Source organism: Gopherus flavomarginatus, chromosome 5 (assembly GCF_025201925.1).
Source record: "Gopherus flavomarginatus isolate rGopFla2 chromosome 5, rGopFla2.mat.asm, whole genome shotgun sequence".
NCBI classification, from domain to species: Eukaryota; Metazoa; Chordata; order Testudines; family Testudinidae; genus Gopherus; species Gopherus flavomarginatus.
The window spans coordinates 19,547,784-19,571,373 of NC_066621.1; the positions used below are offsets into that span (position 1 = coordinate 19,547,784).

General features: G+C 51.8%; 1 protein-coding gene across 5 annotated transcripts in view; it reads left to right on the forward strand.

Moving 5' to 3' along the window:
- The window catches only part of SCUBE3 (signal peptide, CUB domain and EGF like domain containing 3), a 101,517-nt gene that overhangs the window by 64,995 nt on the left and 12,932 nt on the right, over positions 1 to 23,590 (forward strand). For all 5 annotated transcript variants that reach the window (XM_050953016.1, XM_050953019.1, XM_050953018.1 and 2 more), the window contains 8 exons: positions 5,313 to 5,429; positions 9,662 to 9,784; positions 13,488 to 13,604; positions 18,784 to 18,906; positions 20,833 to 20,949; positions 22,036 to 22,128; positions 22,234 to 22,350; positions 22,503 to 22,664. In XM_050953016.1, the coding sequence (XP_050808973.1) occupies positions 5,313 to 5,429; positions 9,662 to 9,784; positions 13,488 to 13,604; positions 18,784 to 18,906; positions 20,833 to 20,949; positions 22,036 to 22,128; positions 22,234 to 22,350; positions 22,503 to 22,664 (969 nt within the window). The remainder of the gene's footprint in view (positions 1 to 5,312; positions 5,430 to 9,661; positions 9,785 to 13,487; positions 13,605 to 18,783; positions 18,907 to 20,832; positions 20,950 to 22,035; positions 22,129 to 22,233; positions 22,351 to 22,502; positions 22,665 to 23,590) is intronic.

Consider the following 23,590-nt stretch of genomic DNA (forward strand, 5'->3'; position numbering starts at 1 on the left):
AGCAACATGTTTTCAATTGCAAGGCACAGCCGTATCATGACATGCTGGAGAATTTTCTCTTGGTCTTTGTTCTTGTCAAAGCTTATTTTTACAAAACTTAGCTCTGAAGACAAATTTGACTTGACGAGACCTCTTTAATATTGGTAGTCTGGTTTTCTTTCAAAGAGTCTTTGATTTCGAACTGAAATCTCAGCATAGTCCACTCAGAGGTCGAAAAGTAACTTCTGCTGGGGTATGAGTTTCTTGAAACCTTCCCTTCTGAAACAGACATATGTCCTGAAAGCAGGTTTGGAAACTGATTTCAGATGAGACATAAAAGCACTTGCAGTTAGTAAAGGTTTCATGGCACTTGAAGAGTATGGATGTTAACCCCATCGTCCTCCCTAAACATCCACACTGCCTCAAAGTTTTATTTGGATACAACAGTCTTCTTCACTTCCCATCCTAAACTATTGTGCAGTGTTGCTTTACACTGTTCACAAGATGCCATGTTCCACTCAGAGGTGGCCGCGTTGCAGTAGGGGGTAAATGATCCATATATGCTGATCACCATGGTCCCTTCTAGCTTTCAAATCTATGCATTTTTATAATCTAGATGTTTGTTTGTTGTTGTTTATCATTGAAAGAACACCCTTCTTAAAAAAAGACTCTTGGGATCCCTTGGGGGAAGCATGTCAAATGCACATGCTGGCCCAGGGAATACAGGAAAAGAACCCAGGGTTATCGTGGTTTCCTTGCCCCGATAGTTCCAAAGGTCAGTGCAATGGGGAGCAGGGGTGCAGCCGGGCATAAGAAAAGAGGGTAAGGAGCAGTTGTTGGCTGCCTGGATCCCGTGGAGCAGAGGGGAAAGGTAATGTCGGGGCTGGTATCTGAGTTGTTGTTTTAGTGCATAAGGCTCTTTTTGTTTGTTGGTGAGCTGTGCTGATTGCAGCCTGCTCCAGCTGCTGTGTCATGGTCAGGAAGTGAGACAGCGGCTTTCTGGGGGTATGCCGCTCTTGTGTCTTTCCTCCCCCAGTGATTCAGCCGGCACTTGCCAAAACCCTGTGTGGTTCGGGTGAGTCATGTTAACACACTCCAGGCTTGGAGAGCCACATTCTCTCAGCCACCCAGGTCTGATATCACCGCAGAACAGTGGATCCCACCCCACACTGCAAGCAAATTACTGTCTCCAGAGGCCTGAGACAGGCAGGGGTGAACCCAGGCTATAATTAGGCTTTGGGTGTTTTAGGAGCTGGAGTCTTGATTTCCAAGGCCATTTGAAAGTCAATGGGACTTTGGTTCCTAAATCACTTAAGCACCTTTGAAAATGTTGCCCTTTGTCTACCCAGGAGATTTGCCCTGATTACCACCAGCTGCACCGGTGCTAAACCACAAATAGGCAAAGCTTCCCTTTGCACTAGTGGAACTTGACACCGGGAAAGTGGCACCAGTGCCAGTCCTGGTGTGTAGCAGCTTTGCCTGTCTCCACAAGGGTCCAGGCCCAGATCCTCAAAGGTATCTAGGCTCCTGACTTCCAGTGATGGGCCCAGGTTCTTATCTGGTGTAAATGGGTGTAACTCCATTGAAATCAGTGGAGCTAGGCCTGTTTACTCCAGCTGAAGGATCTATCTTCTTGCATGCACCACTGCAGCTATCCCAATAGCTGAGTCTGGCTGACTAGGTTCTTGCCTTCCTCCGTGTTAACACAGAGCATCAAGGGTCAGATATGGATTCCATTAAGGGAGCACATGGAGAGTAACTGTCCATCTAGCCACTCGCTCTAGGGATGGGAACTTGGAATTATTCTGCGCAGGTCCCCTTGCTGCCAGTGTTTGTGCTGCCTCATAATAAGAGATGCCCTGGGTGGGTCTGGAGGCAGCATGCCCTAGTAGATTGGGTACTAGGCTGGAAATCAGGAGAGGTGTGTTCTAGTCCTTGTTTGACCATGGATTTGCTAGGTGAGCTTGTATTAATCTGTGCCTCAGTTTCCCTTCCAGCCCATTTGTCTGTTTACGGCGTACGCTCTTTGGGGCTGTGATGGTGTCTGACTGTGTGCATGTACGGCACCTAGTACAATGGGGCCCTGACCTTGGTTGAGGCCTCTAGCTTCTACTATAATGCAACCTGATGCTCTCGGTTCTGCACAGAAAGGTCCTAGGGAGGTTGACTAATCACTTTGATGAGGGGAGCGCACCAAAAGCCCTGAGGCAGCCACTAGAGAGAGAAACATCCTTCACCTCTATCAAATATTGTCATGCAGTGTGTTCTCTCTGCTCCTCTCAAGGACGGTCACCCTGATGTCTCAGTCCTTTACGGTCGCACTATTCCTCCGCTGAGCAAAAAGGCTTTTGTGGGTCTAGAACCCAATAACTCCTGCCTCCCTGCTCAGGAAACCGACTCAAAGCCAGCTCTGACCCTTGTGACAATCATGGCATGAGACATGTCATTTGCTCACCTCCAGCTCTTGCATAGCTGCAGTTGTCCGTAATGGTCATAAAGTTATCCAGCCCTAGTATTAGGCTATCTGTTTTCCTGCAGAGGGGAGTTCCGGTGGTTGGCTGCATGCTATGTAAGCATCTGGTTACATAGATAGGTGAAGAAATATGTCCTTAGCATTACATTTTGTAATTCTACTGGCCATTAATTTCATAGAATGGTCCCTTTGTTCTCTTGTGATGAGAGCATAAAAATAGCAGCAGCAGGACATTCACAGAATAATAATCCCAAATCCCCAGCACAGCAGACAGGGGTTAGGCATTTCAGTCAATTACACTTCATGTGGTTCCCGCAAAGAGAGACAACCTGGAATTTGCTCTTTTCCAACGACTTTCTTCAGCGGGTTAGCACATTAGGTTCCTTGAGCCCAAATGTCTCGGTCTTCCAAGTAGCTGATGTTCTGGAAGGGAAACTATTGGTCTTCATTAATGAATTCAAAGCAATGTTCTAGTGGTTAGTACAAAAAACAAAAGATTTGGTTTCACAGGGACATTGTGCAAGATGAAAATGTTGCATTTAAAATAATGCCTCTTCCTGTTGTAACAGCAACGGCTGAGTTTGATAACAGGAAGTAATTAACATTGTAAAAAATCGAATGTGCCCTTTGCCATACTGCAGTGTGGTTTTATTTTGCAAAGCTTCATTCAGCTTGGACAGTGCAAATAGATTTGCCATTTTCATTTCATGGAGCCAATCCCACTGTCCATACCTCTGTTTACTCTGCCAGGGAACTATTCATGAAGCAAGATGCTGCTGAGCATGGGTAAGGGTGGCCGAATCTATTCCAGATTTCAGAAGAGCCTGGCACACAGGTGATGGGCTCTTCTGAAAATCTGTGCAGCAGTGCCATGGTGGGAGCCTGAAGGCTTTTGAAAATCCGATGATGAATGCCAGGTAACATTTTCAAGTATGTCTACCTAATTGAGGAAGCTAAATCCCATTGATTTCAATGGGAGTTAGCGTCTAAATACCTTTGAGGATTTAACTTCAAAGTCATGTTTGAAAATGGGGCTGAGGCATTTTTGATAATTATTCTCTGCTGAGCACTTGTAAATCTGACCCCATGTTTCTAGTTAGATTCACTTCTTGTTCCCCCCTCTAGCCCAGCGCTGTGATGTGTGGGTTGCAAACACTGACTCGGCATTGTGAAATCATCCCCAAAACTCTATTTTCCTTGAATTATAATTTTCTTTAAAGGGAAAAACCGTTTCTACTAGCGTTAGGGTTTGCAAAACGTTTTATTTCACAGCTCCCTGTGCCTAGCTTTAAGCACGTGAGGAGCCCCATGGAACTTGTCACATGCTTAAAGACAGGCACATGCGTAAGTTCCTTGCTGGATGGGGACCAAAACAGCCTGCTCCTTTGGGAAGCCAGAACCTCTTCCAGTCACAAACAAACTCCACTTTCCCAGTGCCTGGGAGTGAGAGGTGGCCTCCTACAGGGATTTAACTGGCTCACATATGCTCCCCTGAAACCTGCCAGCAAACTGCTGTGCCTCAATCTCATCTCAAGATCCATCTCCAAACATTCCTGAGCGGCCGCTCTGGCTTTTACCTGTGTTACTGCCTGACATGTTGTTTTAATAGAGAAAGCGTCTCCTGATAGAACAGACCAGTTCCCCTTTCCTATCTGCCACACTTCAACCAAGATATTCTGATGTTATTAATGAGCAGATTCTTTGAAGGAGAGAGGGTTATCTAGGGGGTAGAGTGGGGGACTGGGCACCTGGACTCCTGGTTCTTTTTCCTGCTCTGCCATCGACACATCAGAAGACCTGGGATTAGTTACTATAACCAGGATGATAATGCCAGTGCACCCCTCAGGATGTGGGGAAGGCTCGCGAATGTTGTCAAATGACTTAAAATCCTCTGAAGAAAGGCACGATAGAAATGCAAATCATCAGGAAGGCTGTGCTCAAGTGGGATGCTGCCAAGTAGATTTACGCCCCACATTTGACCTGCCTTAAAATTTCTACAAGAGTGTTTTAATTTAAGCTAGTAGCAGTTGTCCTCCAGAACCTGAGCATCTATTAAACAATTCTGTTGCTGACACATTAAAGACAACCAGTGGCAACAGCTGTTCAGTGTTTATGTAGGACCTACTCTAAAGTTTTGCAGTCTCCTGGTTCCCTTTGTCGGCCCCTCAGCAGTAGGTCACTTAGCAGGCCCTGTGTGGTCGACATGTGTGATGTTGGTGCACAAACAGATGTGTGTGTCTCTCCCACCATTCCCCGGCTTTCTTGAGGCAAAGAATCAGTGCTTTCCAGATGGAAAAAGCCAAATTCCATATTTCCTTTCAAAGAGAGGTTAAAACTAATACAGGGAGAAAAGATCCTGCAAGTTCTGAATGAGTGTGTACATGCATGTGTATGTGTGTGTGAGATGGTGTCACTATTAATGACTGGTTGCTCTACTGGTGAGTCAGAGAAGATTTACTCTCTCCTCCCTAAGCACAGGTAGGCATCCTCTTCTCTTGTAGAAAGCCCTGCCCTGGGTTTTGTTGCTCTGTCATTACATTCAGACCACCGCTGAGCCATGTGACTAGACTTTCAAAAAGGGATGCCCAAAAAAGGGGCTGGATTTGCAGAGGGCATTCAGCTCTTTCTGGAAGTCTGGCCTGTTTGGGTATGTCTAACTGCAGCTGGGGGACCAGGCTGCCCAGCCCGAGTAGTGAGACTCATACTAGCCTGCTAAAGATAGCAGTGTAGATATTTCCACTTGGGATCTCAAACATACCCAGCACGAAGCCACCTTAGCAGCATGTTTACACCTCACTTCTTGAGTGGACATCCTTTAAAAGCATTTATTGCTAACCTCTCTCTTTTCCCCCCCACGCAGAGACCTGTGCCGTGAACAACGGGGGTTGTGACAGCAAGTGCCACGACGCAGCCACGGGTGTGCACTGCAGCTGCCCAATGGGCTTCATGCTGCAGCCAGACAGGAAAACTTGCAAAGGTAAGAGACCAGCGAGCGAGGGCCTGGCAGCTTTGAGCCCATTTTACATGCGGGAGTGTGAAAGCAGCAGCTCTCCTGTTGGGGGATTATTCTCTGCTGGGAGCAACTTTTACTCCTGGGAGAATTCTGCACCACTGCACATGTGCAGAATTTATGTCTCCCACAGAATTCTTTGCTTCCCTGCAGAAAAATGATTTTCTGATAGGGTAACAAAGGGAAGTCACAATAGCGGTCATGTGACCCTCCCCAGCAGTATGTTTTGGGTGCCCAGGCCATAGGGTGACGAGACAGCAAGTGTGAAAAATCGGGATGGGGGTGGGGGGGTAATAGGAGCTTATATAAGAAAAAGACCCCAAAATCGGGACTGTCCTTATAAAATCAGGACATCTGGTCACCGTACCAGGGCAGCTGGCAGAGAGGTAAATCACTATGGGGCAGGAGGCAGAACTGGGGAAGACCTGGCTGGTGGCTCCTATCCTGCGCCGGGCTCAGCTATTAGTCCCCTTCCCCACACACTTCCTGCACCCATCACTACTCAGCTGCAACCCCCTTGCATCCAGATCCCCTCATACACAACCTCCTGCTGTGCACGGAGAAACGTTTCAGTGGCTGTGGAATGGATGAGACAGCTGCATATGTCTCCCTGGGGAGCTCTGGTTCCTGCTTTTAGCGATAAGAGGCCGTCTTCCTCTCTGCCCCCCCAGTCCCTCTCTCTCCCTCATCAGCCCCATCGCAGTCTGCTGTGCAATGGTTCAGTAAGGATTAAATCCCATGCGGAAGAGCATTGCTGTGCCATAAGAGAGCCTGGGTCTGTCCTCACTGCCATCTCGCTGGTGTCTCTGGAGGCTTTGTGGGCCAAGCAGAGCACTGGTTTTTAAGAGTAGAATTCTTGGTGGATGTGGACCCTTGTACTAAGTCTTCCTCGTACGTGGGGATGGTGACCTGTGGGTGCTGCGTGCTAGACCCCGTGTTTGAGGTAGATCTATACTGAGGTCTTGTGATGATGAGTGTTATACCGGAGATCTGTGCCTAGATACTATGGTGATGAGCACTGTGGTGTGCACATAGGTTGACAGGCTGGGGCTTGAGTATCTCAGAAGACTCCAAAGAGTTTGGGCAAGATGTACAAAGGGATTTAGGTGCCTAACGATGCAGATGGGCGTTGAGTGGGATTTACAAAAGTGCCTAAGTGCATTAGACACTGAAGTCCCATCGACTTTTCTGGGAGTTAAGCACCTAACCTGCTTAGGCACTTTGTGGACAAAAGCACTTACCTGCATCATCTGGCGCCTAAGCACCTGGCTCCCTTGACAACATGAGGTGCTCTCCTCTCCTCCCCTGCCCTCCAACAGGCCAATGTGGTTAGGCCTGAGGATGAGGGCTGACTCCCAGCCAGCACAGAGGCCTCTACCCAGACTGTGCATCGGACTGTGGGAGATGAAACGCTCTTTTTCAGTCTCTGTGGTGCCACAAGTACTCCTCTTCTTTTTGCAGATACAGACTAACACACCTGCTATTCTGAACCCTGTCATTGGGAAACCAGTTCACCTACAAAGGAAGGGAGCTGTGTTTTCCAGCCGAACTGTCCGTGCTCCCCGAGCTTACCGGGAAGGTGCACCGTACCTGGGATCGCTGGCGAGGCAGACTGCACCCTGTCCCCTGGGGCGCCTTTTGGAACTTCTGTTGTTCAGAGGCATTAAAATCCCACTTCCCAGACACTCCCCCCCAGCTCTGCCTGGGAACAGCTGCCTTGTTGTTCCGATTCCTTTTGAGCCGGGGATTGTAGCTGCCTTGTGTCAGCCTCGTTCCCTGTGAAATCCAGAGGCGGGGGAAAGTTCGGTCTAGCGGCAGTTATGCAGCCTGGCAGCACAAACACTGTGGTGGGCTAGCAGTTAGAGCAGGGTTCTCAGTGCCAGGACTTCTGCATGCCAACCCCAGTGACTCACTCCTTCACCTTCAGCACCTCCTGAACCTCTCTGCCTCAGCTCCCTCCCCTGTGAAATGGGGTTGAAACATCCAAGGGGGGACTGTGGGGAAGGCTGATCTTGTGATGAAACCAGAAGACTGGGAGCTGGGGAATCTGGATTCTGCTCCTAGCTCTGCTACAGACTTCCTGGGCAAGTCACACACAGTCTCCCTGTTTGATGTCTCATCTCTAAAACGGGATAACATGGCCCTGTGTCAGGGTGTTGAGAGGCTAACTTCACTCTTTGCAACGATGAATCATATTCTTGCCGGTGGTCATGGTTGATTCATAATGTGTGGGTGCCAAGGAAATTGACCCATTATCCCAAAGTCAGAGTGGACATAATGTTTGTGCGGTGTTTTGAGGTTCCTGGATGGCAGATCTAGAGGTATGTATGCTATTCGTGGGGTATCACTGAGTAATAACCCATGCACACCCTTAGTACAGCAGAGTTAACCTGCGGATGGCTGCCTTGCGTGGGCTGTCTGGTTCTGTTTTCAGCTGTGTTTCTTGTTTCCTGACACAACTTTCACCTGTGAAATTTGCACCTGCAAAATGAATTGTAGGAACAAATAGAAGTCTCCGTGCTTGCTGGGGCTGTACTTGAAGAGAAATGCTGGCCGAACGGCCATCAATCCATCATGTTTTAAATTAGCAGCAAATTCCCTACATTATTTTAAAGAAAAGGAGGAACATTTGGAAGAATTAGAGGTAACACCAACACATGTGCATAGTGTATGTGAGTGAAAGAGACAGATCCGGTCACACACACACTCATGCACATATGAGCTTGGGGTTCCAGACACAACCGCACTGCATGCTGTCCCTTCAGCGGGAGACCCTTGACTCGGCCAGCCCCCAGGAGAGAAGGTGAAGCTCCAGAAATGGAAGGCGCCTGCATTCTGTCTTTTGGCAGCTTGGGGTCCTTGACGGTAGTTGAAAGGAAAGAACCATCCTGCTGAAAGCCATCTACCTGCCTGACCGATTCCAGACCCCTCTCGGCTTCATTATTTTTGTTCAGAACACACCACCTTTCCCATTGTGCAGTTCCAGGAAAGCATCATAACCCAGAGCCATATCCCCTGGGTCTGGGATTTTATTACGGTTGTGAGCTGTTTTATGGCTAGTTCACTCACCATAATAAAAGAAAAGCCACAACCCCAGAGAGCCGCAGCTGTTGTCCTGGAGCTGAAGGCAACACAGAGGTGGGGGAGGGATGCAAATTGAGCTTTGGGCAAGGTCTGCCCTGAGCTCTTACCTGGGATTTGTCAGCCCAGCCTCCTTCTTCTGTTTTACAGGTAATTTCCTAGCAGTAAATTTTCTGGCGAATATGAAACAAAACCCAACCGCTTAGCAGGTTATAGAAGCTGTGTGTGTGTGTGGGGGGGGGGGGGGGAGAGAGAGAGAGAGAGAGAGAGAGTGTGTGTGTGTGTGTGTGTGTGTGTGTGTGTGTGTGTGTCGCTTGTTGCCTAAAAGTCAGGAGGTTTTCCAAACTGCGTGCTTATTTTGTCTAACTCCTGTTCTTCTGAGGGTGACTTTTCCCCTTCTTGTTTTCTGCCAGTCTTTCTATTTCTAACACATGCATTCCCCAAGAGCCGTCAGCCCCACTTGCCAGTGGTGTCTGCGCAGAATCTTTGTATCTGTGTCAGAACGGATGCTTTCCACCAAGAACATCCAAGCATTTTGCAGATATTCATTCATCCTCCTTCCACGCCAGTGATCTGGGCGCATAGTCTAATCCCCACTGGACAGCTGGGGAAACTGAGATGCAGCAATTCCCCCCGAGGACGCAAAGCTGGGAATACAGCCCAGGTGTCTTGAGTCCCTCCTGGCCTCTGACTGTAGCATATCATCCTGTCCCATCACTGGTAGCCGTGCTCATCAAAGGCCCCAGTCCCTCTCCCGTTAAAATCAATAGCAAAACTCCTCTTGACTTTAATATCCATCTAGCTGAGGCACTTAGATGGACGCTCTTATAACTATAATATCAGAGCGTCTCTCAATCTGTGCCACATTGAGCCTGCCAACACCCTGCATGAGAAGTCAATGCTGTTCTCCCTAGTCTTCTAATGGGGAACTGAGGCACCAGGGATATCACACAGGGTGTCTGTGGCGGAGCAGAGACTTGAACTCGGGTCTCCTGATTGTCGGGCTACTGCCCTAACTGCTGGGCCGGGTTCCTTCGCCTCTAAGCGCACCTCGCTTGCTTGTGTCACCGGCTCCAGTCAGTCTGTGTAATGGGACGTTTTATGTCTCCCTGCCCCAGATATCGACGAGTGCCGGCTGAACAATGGTGGCTGCGACCACATCTGCAGGAACACAGTGGGCAGCTTCGAGTGCAGCTGTAAGAAAGGCTACAAGCTGCTGATCAACGAAAGGACCTGCCAAGGTGAGCACCGTGTGGGGCCTGCAGCGCAGCTGGGTTTCACGTCCTGTGGAGGGCCTCCAAGGCTGATAGCTGGTCCCAGTCCCCTGGACGTGACGCAGTGTTGAATGGAGTCATGGAGGGGTGCTGTGTGCCTCCCAGTGAGGAGTTAGCCACGAGGGCACTTCTGATGGCTAACGCATGCTGTGCTGACAGCATCACCCCCGAGCACTCTTGGCTTTTCAGGTACAAAGGACTTTGTCTTAGCATCAAAAACATCCCACATCTCCAAAGCAGAGGTGGCCAGGGTTGTTCAACCGCTCAGCATTGTTCTCAGTGGGAGCGCGAGGGGGAGGGGGGGGTCCCCATTGTTCTCAGTATGTGTGTGCATGTGGGAGAAGGGGGTTCCTCATTGTTCTCAATGGGGGTGTGGGCATGGGGCAAGGGGTTTCTCCATTGTTCTCAGTGTATGTGTGTGCATGGGGGAGGGGGTTTTCCATTGTTCTCAATGTGTGTGTGTGCATGGGGGGGGTTCCCCATTGTTCTCAGTGCGTGTGTGCACATGAGGGAGGGGGTTCTCCATTGTTCTCAGTGCGTGTGTGCACGTAGGGGATGGGATTGTCCATTGTTCTCACCGGCTGTGCGGGCATGAGGGAGAGAGTTCTTCATTGTTCTCAAAGCGTTTGTGTGCATGGGCGAGGGGGTTCTCCATTGTACTCAATGTGGGTGTGGGGCACTGGGTTCTCCATTGTACTCAGTGTGGGTGTGAGCGCATGGGGGAAGGGGTTCTCCATTGTTCTCGGTGTGGGTGTGAGCGTGTGGGGGAGGGAGTTCTCCATTGTATTCAGTGTGGGTGTGAGCACGAGAGAAGGGGTTCTGCATTGTACTCTGTGAGCATGTGGGGGAGGAGGTTCTCCATTGCACTCAATGTGGGTGTGAACACTTGGGGGCGGGGGTTCTCCATTGTACTCAATGTGGGTGTGAGCATGTGGGGGAGGGGGTTCTCCATTGCACTCAATGTGGGTGTGAACACTTGGGGGCGGGGGTTCTCCATTGTACTCAGTGTGAGTGTGCATGGGGCGGGGGTCCTCCATTATTCTCAGTGGGAGCAGTCAGAGGTCACTTTTAAAAATCTGACCCCAATTGTGGGTTCTGAGTACTTAAAAATCTGGCCCCAGGGGACTCCCTGAGTCTCAAAGTTCCGCTCCTAGACTTCTCCCAGGCCTGAAGCCATGAGGGAGACTCAAGGGCCCAGCAGTGAAAGCAGGTTCCTGATCCAAACCTCTTCACGCTTCAAAAGTGTTTGGATTTTGGGCTCTGGTCTGGGCCCGTCTCTTGAGTCTGCTCCAGGCATGGCTTTGTCCACAGTCAGCGGGGTTACTCAGATCGTCAAGCCACCGAGGGGATGGCTGCAGGAATCGCTGGGTGAGGTTTTTTGGCTGGTGCTACGTGGGGAGTCAGGCAAGATGATCATAATGATCTCTTCTGGCCTATGAATCAACTGACAACCTCACCGAGCGTGCCAGATAACATCTTAGAGACCACAGCTTACAACCAACACACGAAAGCCTGCGGGTGTTCAGTGTTATCACACCTTGGCATGTCTTTCTGCAGAATGTGCACATCTCTGTAACAGTGAGATGCATGGCCGCACGCACAGGCGTGCTAAACCCAAGGGATCTGACGACACGAGGCACGGGATGCCCTCTGAACCTAGGGGAATGCGTGCAAGCCTCATTCGCCCATTAACACACTCAGACATGTCAGTGTTTTTACAGACCACAGCAGTTGTTTATTGCACAAGACTTTTGCAGGGAATCCAGGGGATGAGTTGACATCTCATTGGCTACGGCACACACATGCACATTCACACATGCGCGCGCACACGTACACACCTGGGCACACACATGCCAGCCATTTCTTTTTGCGAGATCTGTTCTCTTCAGAGGCAGCCAGGACTCTCAGGAACCTTAACGGGAATAATAAACAGCCTGGCCCATCCCCTCCTGCCCTGTTCCCTGGGAATTCACCTTTGCCAAGTGGCCCAGCTGGTTGGAATGAACAGGGATAGAGTTATGGCATGTGCAGTCTGGGATTGTGCTGTGGTTTGTAATCAACCACATTTTGTGTTCACCGTGGACTATAGAGGTAAGGCAGGGACTGGCTGGGTGGGCACGAAGTGGTCAAACCCACAGTCCCTAACAGAACACTTCTGTCCTGCCGCTGCTTTCAGCTTCTTCCATGCTCATGCGACTTGATCTGCTTGGAGCAGAGAAGGGAGGCAGTGTGTTGACTACTGGTTAGAGCAGGGAACAGGGAGCCAGGACTCCTGGGTTCTCTGTTCCCAGCTGTGCCACGGGCTCACCTCTCTCTGCTTCAGTAGATTCATCTGTAAAATGGAATAACCTTTACCTCTCTCCCTGGGTGAGAGAGAGTCATGGTTTGCAATCTTCTTATGAAAGGCCCCATGGGCATGCAAAGTATTATCCGTCTGAGGCCACCCAACTCATCTCGCTTGTGAACAAGACCAGCCTTGAGCTGAAGTATGCAGGGGGGCCGGTATCTGCGCCTCCCCTTCCCCCCAATGCCAAGGTTCCCAGGCCTTCCCTGAATCAGCACTTGGGCCCTTCATCGCTGGGTGAGTGTCTGAAGCCATGAGTCGCTGGGGTGTGACAGAGCACAGGTGTTACCTGCTGAGTGCATGGGGCCAGGCCCTGGGGAGGTCGGCAGGGGGGGTTGCTGTGCCTTTGGCTGGCACCTCTTTCATCTCCATCCAGGTTCTACATTCTTGGAAGTTTGAGCTGATCGTGGCAATTAAGTCAACAAAGCCAATGAAATAAAAACAAAGGTGGTGGGCCAGGTTCACCCCCGCAGACTGTGCCGCCCTCCCACAGCGAGGCCCCCCACAGGGCAGTGTGGGTGATGTTGGCACCTTCCTTGGAGGAGGCTCTGCCAGGAGATCGCAGCTTTGGTTTCCATTTGGGGTGGAGGAGGGGAGAGGATGTGCTGGATCAGAACATGTCCCTGGACTCTTGGCATTGGGGAGCTTGCAGCTGCTTTCCCGCCCTGCACCCCACAAGGGGCTTTCCATTCCAGGCTGGCACCTTGGGATTTAACCCTTTGTCTTGCAAAGCATCTCTGTGGCAGGGTAAAGGCTGGGCTTGGGCAGGGGGAGGCGCTAAGAGGCATAATCCACCCGCTGTGGAGCTCTGTCGCCCTCTAGTGGTGGCTGGGCCACCGGTGGAGGTTGATGAGCCTGGTACATCCTTTGCTAACACAGACAGGTCGTTTAGCTCCAGCCATAGAGGCTCCTGCTGGGAGGTCCCAGGTTCATTGCGCATAACCCGCCCAGGGGCACAGCGTTGCATAGGCCTAGGGAGGCTTAGCGTGGCAGTGGGGCTGGGAAGGGGATGTGTTCTGGGGTGCCCCATCCCCTGTCCTATGCAGGGTAAAGGAGCAGATGTTGGCATAGACTCCATTCCCGGCTGGCTGCCTCTCTGCAGGGCTTTGGTCTTGGACCACCCCTCTGGCACAGTGGGAGAGAGCTGTGCACGGACCTCACACGGCGGGAGTATTCATTTCAGTCTTTCTGGGTGACGCTGGAGGTGGGTGGGGAAGGAATCAAACCCTTGAGAAGCCAACCAAGCCCTGGGGCTCGAGACCCCTGTGGAGCCCACCCCCTGGCTGGGCCGGGCCTCACGCTCTCTGCCTTCCCTCTTCCTCCCAGATATTGACGAGTGCTCCTTCGACAGGACCTGTGACCACGTCTGTGTCAACACTCCAGGGACCTTCCAGTGCCTGTGTCACAAGGGCTACACGCTGTACGGGCTCACCCACTGTGGAGGTATGAGAGTTCCTGTCCCATTTGCCAGCTTCCTGGCTGTGGGATCTCTCTGGTAGGGGACTTGACTCCCCTGGGAAGGGCTGGGAGGCCCATCACTTGGGCTACCTAAGATTAGACTGGACCAGGCCCTGGAGAAGGATTGTATGGAACAGTCTTGCCTTGTTTCCTGGGGTGAGGAGAGGGGCTGGGCTAGATGGAGCCCAGTAGGGTTTTTCCAGCCTTAACATGTACAATTCAGTAGAATGCATGGCTGGGCTGTGGAACTCATTGCCACAAGTTATCACTGAGGCCAAGAGCTGAGGATTCAGAGAAGGATATAGATAAGGGTTAAAATGAACAAATGGTCTAAAGCTTTCTGTGTCAGCAAGAAGCCAGTCTCGGACTATTGGGAGACAGGAAGAAACTATCTCAGGCAGATTTTCCTGGAACTGCTCACATCAGTGTTTCTTGCACTTTCTCTGGAGCGTCTCATACTTACTGCTGTCAGAGACGAGATCCTGTACTAGATAGATTGACGCAGTCTGGCCATCTCTGTGCTCCTACCAGGGATACATTTCCTGCTACCCAGCAGGAGACAGGAACCATGTGTGTGTGTTGGGGGGTTATGCAGGTAGCATACAGGTGTTCCAAAAGGGCTGGATGAGCCATGAAAGGGACTGCCGCCCGGGTGTCCCTTGAGGAGGAGTGGATGGCAGAGAGATCTTTGGGACGCAGACACTGGGATCACGGTTGTGGGGAAGTCCCATACTCGCTCCTCTCCGGAGCAGTTGAGTCCCTAGTTTCCCAATCCGCTCTGGGACTTTGATTGCTTCTTTCCTGACTATTCCAATGGCTTCACCTCTTTGGATAGGAAAACAGGGCCCCCGCTGCCACGTTTGCCTTCCCCTGTAAGCAGCTAGGGGGCTGCCAAGGGGGGAGGGGATTTCTCTCTTTCTGACGATTCCTCAGTAGCTGGAAATGGAGCTCCATAAGCCGAGTGGGTGAGGGAGCCAGACAGTTGTGTCTGCAACTTCAAACAAAGCGACCAGAGCGATTTGCGACTTGTCCGCTCAGGGAGAGAGAAAAAATCCCCAGAGTTCTTGGCACAAAGCTGGGGGGGGGACTTCAAAAAGGTTTTGAGTTGAGTTTCCCGAATCAGATAACTCCTGAGCGTGAGGGAAGGGGAAGCCTGTGCCCGAGGGAATAGCAGGGAAGATGAAAAGCACAGAGAGGTTTGTTCAGGCGTGTTATGGCAGTAGTGTGGTTTGCAGCGGTAGTTTTCAGTGCAAGTTACCTATGTTGAGATATCCTGGATTACCTAGATTAAGGCTGGTGCACCACACAAAGAAGCCCTCACGCACACAATGTACACACCCTACTGCATGACACCCCCACCCTCCCGTGCACACACAACATACACTTGCACAGACCAGTGCAAATGCCTCTACCTGGAAACCCGTTTGATTCTGTGATGGCCTGTGATAGCAGGGGACTGCACTCGATGACTCAGGAAGTCCCTTCCCATCCTGTGTAAACACAGTCCAGACTGAAAACTCGCCTCCCACATCCAGAAAACACAAGTGCCCATGATGGGGCATATTCTCTGCCGATGTAAAGTGGTGCAGCTCCATTGACTTCAGTGGAGTCAATGTAAATGCAGTTCATAGAATCACAGAATCAGGGTTGCAAGGGACCTCAGGAGGTCATCTAGTCCAACCCCCTGCTCAAAGCAGAACCAATCCCCAACTAAATCATCCCAGCCAAGGTTTTATCAAGCCAGACCTTAAAAACCACTAAAGAAGGAGATTCCACCACCTCCCTAGGTAACCCATTCCAGTGCTTCACCACCCTCCTGGTGAAATAGTGTTTCCTAATATCCAGCCTAAACCTCCTCCACTGCAACTTGAGACCATTACTCCTTGTTCTGTCATCTGCCACCACTGAGAACAGTCTAGATTCATCCTCTTTGAAACCCTCTTTCAGGTAGTTGAAAGCAGCTATGAAATCCCTCCTCACTCTTGTCTTCTGCAGACTAAATAATCCCAGTTCAGTTCAGTTAGATGTCATTGGCATGGCACGCTGGATTAGTGTTGTCAAACTCACATACCTAAATGTTCATGAACCCTGTACCCAGGAGCCCCCCTATTAGACATATAGTCCCTGCCTGCCCCAAATAAAATCCTGGCCCTGCTGAAGTCAATGGGAGTTTTGCTATTCACTTCAATGAAGTCAGGATTTCACCCACCAAATGCAGCTCTGCTCCATCTTTCTTGCCAGGCTGCCTCTGTTTATATAGCCAGTGAGTCCTTGCTGTGATTTCATGCCCACTTACATGCAGACACAAACACACAAGCGGGTGAACACAGACAGGCAGCCACACTTGTCCATGAGCGCTCGCTGTGCTAATCGCGCCAGACAGGGAAGTGCTGTCCCTCCCATTGGGAGCAGAAGAGTTCCTTGAGGTAGGAGGTTTATAAAAGCTCTCGTAAAGCCAGAGGCCAGCTTAAACCGCCTGCTGGCTGCGGTTTGCAGAGAGAGTGAGGCAGGATGTCGGGAAGGGCTCTTGGTTTGTGTCACACCGCTCAGGAGCACACATGTTACTGGGCTCAGTGCTGGACTCATGGTGTGAATTTCTCTGTCCTGGTATATAGGAGGGTCGCCAACCCTCCAGGATTGTCCTGGCGTCTCCAGAATTAAAGATGAATCTTTAGCTGAAGATTATGTCATGTGATGAAATCTCCAGGAATTCATCCAAAAAAGGTTGGCAACCCTAGGGTCAGACTAGGTGAGCTAATGGTCCCTTCTGGCCTGAAGCTTGATGAATCAATGAATGTGGGGTGGCTGAAATAGACGACAAACTGGGAAGCAGAATCCATTGGGGATGCAAATTGAGCTTTGAGAGCAAAGCTGCTAAATGGAATCTAGTTTCTAAGTCCTCTGTCTGTCTGTCTCTACGTCTGGCTGGTCCCCCATCTAGCAGAGTGATTGGTTTGTCCACTGACGGAGAGATTTCACATTGAAAACAAAAAGAAGATTCTGTCGAGCACTTCAGCTGCCCCTGCGAGGCAATCTAGACAGAGGATCTAGTCCCTATGAGCCAAATGTTTGTCACCACCTGGCTGGGCTAGTTTATTTCCTTGTGTCTAGGGGTAAAGGTGGAGCCACACAGAAATTCCAGCTGGTGGAGAAAGCAGCCACTCCTTAGTGAGAAAAACCACCAAGAACACAAGGGTGGGACAAGGGTGGTGCTGGTGATTCTGAGTCAGTCCTGCATCCAGCACCCCAGCAAAGTTGGTGCAAAGGCTGCTGTCACAGAAGAGCTGCCATGGTTTGGGATAAGAAATAAAACCCAGGCCCCGTCCTTTGGCTCATGACAAACCGCTCCACCAGTAGCACTTGTGTCAGGATTCGGCGCGTTAGCCCTCGCATCCAGACCAATTTCAATTGAGAAATTCCTTCCTACCTCCCTGTGGGTCGGTCGGCTACAGTATTTGTCTTCACTTCTTGAGATGCAGTGTTGCTGTGCATTGTAACATAGCTGTCACTTTCCACCCCAGAGACGGATGCAGTTCAGTGGTGAGCCCTAATAAGATCGGCCCATTTGGGTGATCGAAAGAGCTGTGAAGAAGGGAAGGCAGAGCAGCTCCCCTGCCAGTGCCATCCACTACGGAGCTTGTGAAGCAATTGACACGGTGGGATTGGGTCAGAAAGGCCAGGTTCACATTGGCAGTGCCTTCAGCCAGGACAGAATCCTCTTGCTGGCCTTGAGCCTGAGAGGGTGGGATGGATGGTGAGAGCAGAGTCCCTTATCCCCATCTCTGGTCTGCCTCTCCCATCTAGCTGTTCAGTCTTAGATTGCTTCAGAGCACCCATCGTCATGGGCTCTTCACCCCTGAGGTTGCTCCTGGTCACTCACCATTCCCCTACTCTCTGCTCACGTTGGATCTCTGCCCAGCCCTGCATTCCCCCTCCCCTTCCCTTTCCCTCTTGCCCAGCTGGGAGAAGCTGGGTCTGGCTCCGCTTGCAGACCTCCAAGGCCATGATTGGAGTCCCAGCGAGGTGGGGGGATTGCTCAGCTCTGAATGGAGACCCATTCCTCTGGTTGCTTTCCCCAGCCAGTGGGCGCTCTGTTGGCTTGTGGGAGGAGTGATCAGAGGACGGCTCCTGATTAATGGAAATAGCTGTTTAAATTGCTGGTTGCAGGGAGCTCTCAGGGTGGGGATGAGGATGATTACGGGGCTGTGCTCACGCCCGGCCTGGCTGTCAGCAAGGGGACAAAGGTGAGAAGAAGCTTCAGGGAGCTGAGGAGCCTTAGGGTCATGAGGAGTTTGAGCAGGGAACATCTTCTACATCCTACCAGAGAAGCCGCTGGCAGTTTTTCTCCTCTGACCCTGGCTTCAGGGAGAGGCTCTGAGAAGAGGGGTCTGGCTAGTGGTTAAAGCAGTTGCCTGGGTGCTGGGGCACCTGGGTTCTCTCTCTGGCTCTGCCCTGACTTGTCATGAGACTTTGAAAAAGTCCTTTTGCCCCTCTGTAGAGTGGGGTTGGGAGATGTAATGGGTTCCTGCTCACATGGGGCTTTGAGACCTTCACAGACAGTGCTGCTAGGTACGTGCCAGGTCTTGCTCCTGTTTGTTACCCTGGAGCAGCTTCATTTTCTGCCGTCCTCTGAGCCTTTCTCCAGAGTGTCCTTCCCTAGCTGCTATCTGGAACTGTGTGCCCTTACTTTCTCCCTACGGAGAGTGCCTGGGGCAGTGCTTTCCTGAAGTCACAGCTGATACGCAGCAGGGTGCTGTGAAGAGGGGACTCATGTCCCTGCACGTGTTAGACTAAATTCTCCTCTTCTTTCACGTGACCTTCCCCACTGGTGCTGATTGGAGCTGTGGGAGCCCAGCTCCTCCGAAAACCTGGCCCGAGACATCTCAGGTTGGACACCCAGAATTACAGGCCACTTTGAAAATGTAGCTGTAAGAGATTTGGTCAGGACTGCGCAGTGAGTCAGTAGCAGAGCCAGGATTAGAACCCAGAAGTCCAGGCTGCCACCCTCTGCCCCACCAGCTCTAACCACTTTAACACTCCAAGAGCTAGAAATAGAATCCAGGAGTCCTGTCCCTGCTCAGCCTACTGTAACCTCTAACAGAGCTTGCTTTATGCAGCATGGCAATTCCAGTTTTCAGTAATCGTCTCGCTTTGCTCCCTGCAGACATCGATGAATGCAGCATCAACCGAGGAGGCTGCAAATTCGGCTGCATAAACACCCCTGGCAGTTATGAGTGTACCTGTCCGGCCAGCTGCAGACTGCACTGGAACAAAAAGGACTGCATAGGTGGGTAAAGAAAGCCCATGCTGCCATCTAGTGGGTGAGCATAGGTCAGCCGGCAAAGCCAGAACAGAGATCTGCATTTTTCTATTCGGTCCTTGCTGGGACGTGGTGGATAGACTTGATCCAGGTGGATTTTGCTGTGAAGGTTTTGTAGTATGGGGAGATGGTGCAGCAGAAAGGGTGCTGCTTATGGGATGGATTTGGCCACTGGGTGCGCGTTGACCACGCACCCCGGCATATAGTGTCCTCTCTTGGTCCTAGCGTCATGCCGGGTGGAAACCTTTTCAGTCTCGGCCTAGAGCTAGACCATGTTTATTTTTGTGCGGATTCCCATGATCCCCATGCTTCCCCAGTGTTGTACCTTCTGGCAGAGACAGGGAGTTCAGGCGCCATGCCCCAGTCTGCCTTTCGCCACTCTGCTGAGACTGCTAGCACAGGAAACCAGATCATGCTGCCTGTGAAGCTGGTTTTCATGCTGTGGTCTCCTGATCTAAATACCTCTTTCCTCCTCTAAACCCATCTCTCCTGGGCCGATGGACTCAAGAAAAGAGAGAGTTTGGGAAGCAGTAGAGGAAATTCTGGCACCTCACCTAGAAAAGTGTGCATCAGAAAGTGTAGTCCTTCACTTGCTGAACTTCCCTTGGCTATTTCTGACCTGGTTCAAATTCTGTTTGTTCTTTACATAGTGCTCTTCTCCCCAAGGGATCCCAAAGCACTTTACTGATAGATATACCTATAAAAATCTCTGTACCTGCCCTGGACATGCAGCAACCTCTGGGGAAGGACACAGCAGCTGTTTTAAACAGCCTGCAGCAACATTGTGGTGCCCAGTTGATTCCCTTCCATTACCAGCCAAGAGAAGGGAGGGGGATAGGCTGAGCAAAGCCTCCTCAGAATAAAGGAGTGAGTGAAATCCCAGCAAGTGCCTCTTACTCCTCAAGATGATCTGCTGACTCCTGGCCCCAGGTTGAGCATGTGAGTGTAAAGTTGTGCAGGAGAACCCAGAAGACCACACACACCCCTGTCTTGCCAGGATGGCTCATGGCAGAAGCAGGTGGCTGAGGGAGGAGGATAAATGCTGTGGCGGGAATGGAGTTGGGAGCAAGGTTAGAGTCCCACTGTAGTATTAATTTGGATAGACTAAATGGGCTTTTAGCTGCCTCTTTCTGGTCACAGGCTTCCAGCAGTGTTGCAAAATAGGCAGTCTTGGCCAGCTAAGCCAGACTCTTCTTAGCCAGAAGGAAAAAGGAGAGAGAGAGAGGAAAGAGAAGAAAGACAGTGGGGAAGGAGAAGAACACGCCTGGGGGGAGAGAAAAAGTCTCTCATCCCAGGTGGTGGTCAGGATTCAGACAGTGGAGGTGGTGACGTCATGTGACTCCTTCTCTCTCTGGCCTAGTGTGCTCAGGACATCTCTCAGGGTCAGAATGATGAAGGCCCAGGGACACAGGAGATGGTGGGGGTGGCAGCCATGATGGTGAAGCTCACTGCAGTCGCTAATTTGTCTCCCGAAGTCTCTTTCTGTAAGGACCTCAGAAGCAGTGATGGGCTGAGTAGCCCATCCCCTCACTGTTTTGCCCACCATTTAGGCCTAATTTCCAGCCCACCAGTTTTGATTCATTGATGTTTCAGTCTCACAGTGCAGGGACGATCATAACGCCGTCCTTGAGCGATATCACGAGGTCTTTTTGTTTCTACTAATTCAGTCTCTCTGTCTCCCCGTTGCAACTTTCCCGATCACTATTGATGCCGATAGATTATCATGAATGAAGTTTCACTCACTTTTTTCAGTTGCGCCCACAATTGCGATAAATTTGTAAGCCCAATTATGATAACTCCCCACTCCCAGTGCCTGGAGCAGCGCCTGCTTGGCTGGTCGGCCCTGAGTCGCCCCCTGCTTATTGTCACCACTCAGTGCTTGTTGTCCTTCAGAGCTGGTGAAATGCCTGACGGGCCCCATCTCTCACCGGGCCATGCTTACCTGCAACAAGAATGGCAAGAAGGACAGCTGCTCCCTCACCTGCATCTCCAAGGCCCGTTTCTTGCCAGGTACCAACCCATGACCGCCACATCTCCCCTGAAACCTACCCGGGGCACTGGCCTTTTCCAGTTCCTTCCGTCCCAAAGGGCTTTACAAATATGGATCTCTCCCTGCCCGTTACTTAGGTGGATGCTTAACGGTGCCCCCCATCGCCGTGCAGAACACTGTGTGTCGTTGAAAGCACAGAGGGGGCTAGGGAAGCAGGATGTCTCTGCACAGGGTAGATTTAGGCCTGGATAATGCTGAAGTCACCACACCGTAGGGTGCACCCCCCTCGGGGTGATTAGAGGACTTTTCAGGAGCCATGACTGGGGCCCGGGCCAGCCCCCACCAGGGCCAGGGAGAAAGCACCACACAGCTCTGCTCCTGGCTCCACGCCTGGGGCTCCACTCCTGGCCCCACACCCAGGGCCCTGGCTGCCAGTGTCGGCCCCTGGCTGGGTCTCCACTCCACTCCTGGCCCCATCCCCAGCTGTGGCCCCAGCCTTGGCCCCCTTACCCCTGTCCGCAGCCCTCCCCACAGAGCCACAGCCCTGCTCCCGGCTGGGCAGAAAGGGGGCTTGGACAGAGAAGGGGAGGCACAACCCTGAAAAGTTTGTTGACCACTGGGATAATGACTAGATCTGCCCTTGGGATCATCTTCATACTTCAGAGCCACAGCTGGGACACTTAGCAGTCCCCATTCTCCTCCTAATGGGGTCCCCATCCATTATACCTCCTGCTTCCCCTAGCTCTGGACACTGTCCCCATTGCCCCTTTGCGGAACTGGACTCTCTTCACTGGAGCTAGGCTGGTGGGGATATCATGGAGTGGGAGTGGGGAGGAGGCTGTACACAGGATCTCAGACTTTGCAGCTGAACGGCTGAGCAGGGCCCTGGCTTTGCCTGACTCTCGGGTTGTGCTAGCAATGAACCAGTCTCTAGAGCTTCAGAGGTTGGGGTCATATCAGCACACATGGTCTTCTTAGTGCCTGATTTCTTAGGGTGCCGAGCCCCCACTGACCTCCCTGGGCGATGCAGCGGAGCAACACTTCAGAAGCTAGCTGGGAGTGAGCCCCAGGCTCTGTCTGAATCCCTCCTTTCTCCTTCTTCACAGAGTCAGACAGCAGCTACACGGTGAGCTGTGGAACGCCCATCCTGCGCCAGGGGGCCCAGCAGAGGCCTGGCAACAGCAGCCATCACTGCGTGGGTAAGGTTGCTCTCCTGGGCTGGGCCGAGCCTCCCCTACCCCCAGCTGCCATGACGGGAGGCTCAGCTGGTGCCTCTGGTGTTTAGCACCTGCCTTTTCTTTTAGAGACTGTCGCTGCTCCAATCAAACAAAAGGCTTCCTTCAAGATCAAGGATTCCAAGTGCCACCTGCACCCACGTGTGAAGGGGAAGCAGGACGAGTCGGGGAAGCATGGGGCGCCAGGTGAGGTATACAGCCCCCTCCCCACTCCCCAACCAGCCATGTAAGCTCCTCTATGGCTGTGTGGAGGGAAGTGGCCCCATTGACCACCTGGTTTTGGGTTTCCCAAGGGAGCTGTGGGGAGGATCCTGACTCTCTACCCTTCACCCTTCCAGGCGGGGCGGCCCCCTGCTCGGATTGCCAGGTGACCTTTGTGAACCTCAAGTGCGACTCATCAAGGAAAGGCAAAGGCCGCCGGGCCCGCAACTCCCCCAACAAGGAGGTGACGCGCATCACCCTGGAGTTTGAGGCAGAAATCAAACCGGAAGAGGTTACAGGTGAGGGACAGGGCTGAGAGGACCAGCTTTCCCAGAGTGCACTGGGCCTGAGGCAATCCCAAGTTGGGGGATATGGGACTGGGAGCACTGTTTCTCCCAGAGTGCATTGGGCCTGAGGAGAGAGGCCTGGCTGTCCCAGAATGCACTGGAACTGAGGTGAGCCCACGTAGCAGTAGAAGCCCTGGCTTTCCCAGTGTGCACTGGGCTGAACTCTCCAATAACATCTGCTTTGTGCTCTTAATTACCTTCACACCTTGCTAGGCAGCATGTTCCATGGCCTGTGTGAAATGAGCTTGGCCATTCTCAGACCAGCTCCTTCTGGGCGGGCGTCTGTGTCATGAAAACCACTGTCCCGGCTTGCACTAACTAGCCCCCTCACCAGCGGTCTGGCCAGAGGCCAAGAACTCAATAAGACCATGGAAACTGAACCCCTTCTGCACCTCTAGAAGGGGCTTGCCCAAGATGTAGATGAAGCAGGCTGATGGGGTAGGGTGCGGGAAATTTGCCCTGCCACTCCTTGCTGTGGTTCTAGTTCTCTGGCCAGTGATAATGTTGCACAGAGCCTCCTGCTGTCCACAGTACCGCTTTAACAGTTACATCCAGAGCCATCCCAGGTGCGGTGATGGCACTAAAAGAGGAGGGGGGTAGAATAGGCAGAGATGTATAGTCACCCCCAGCATGTGGAAATGCAGAGGTGGGCAGCAGCCCTGGCTCGGGCATGAGGAGATGGGATGAGTAGTAGGAGGAACCCTCTAATCCAGCTGAAGATACCTGCTGCGTGAGTCCCGTCCCCCCCCCCCCCCCGCCCGGTCCCTGCCACCCCACTCACACCTGATAGAAGATTGGTGAGGAATCACATTGCTAGCCCCTGCAGGGATGGGGAGGGGCAGTCTAGGAGGTCATCTGCTTTTCCTTTGCTCACCCTG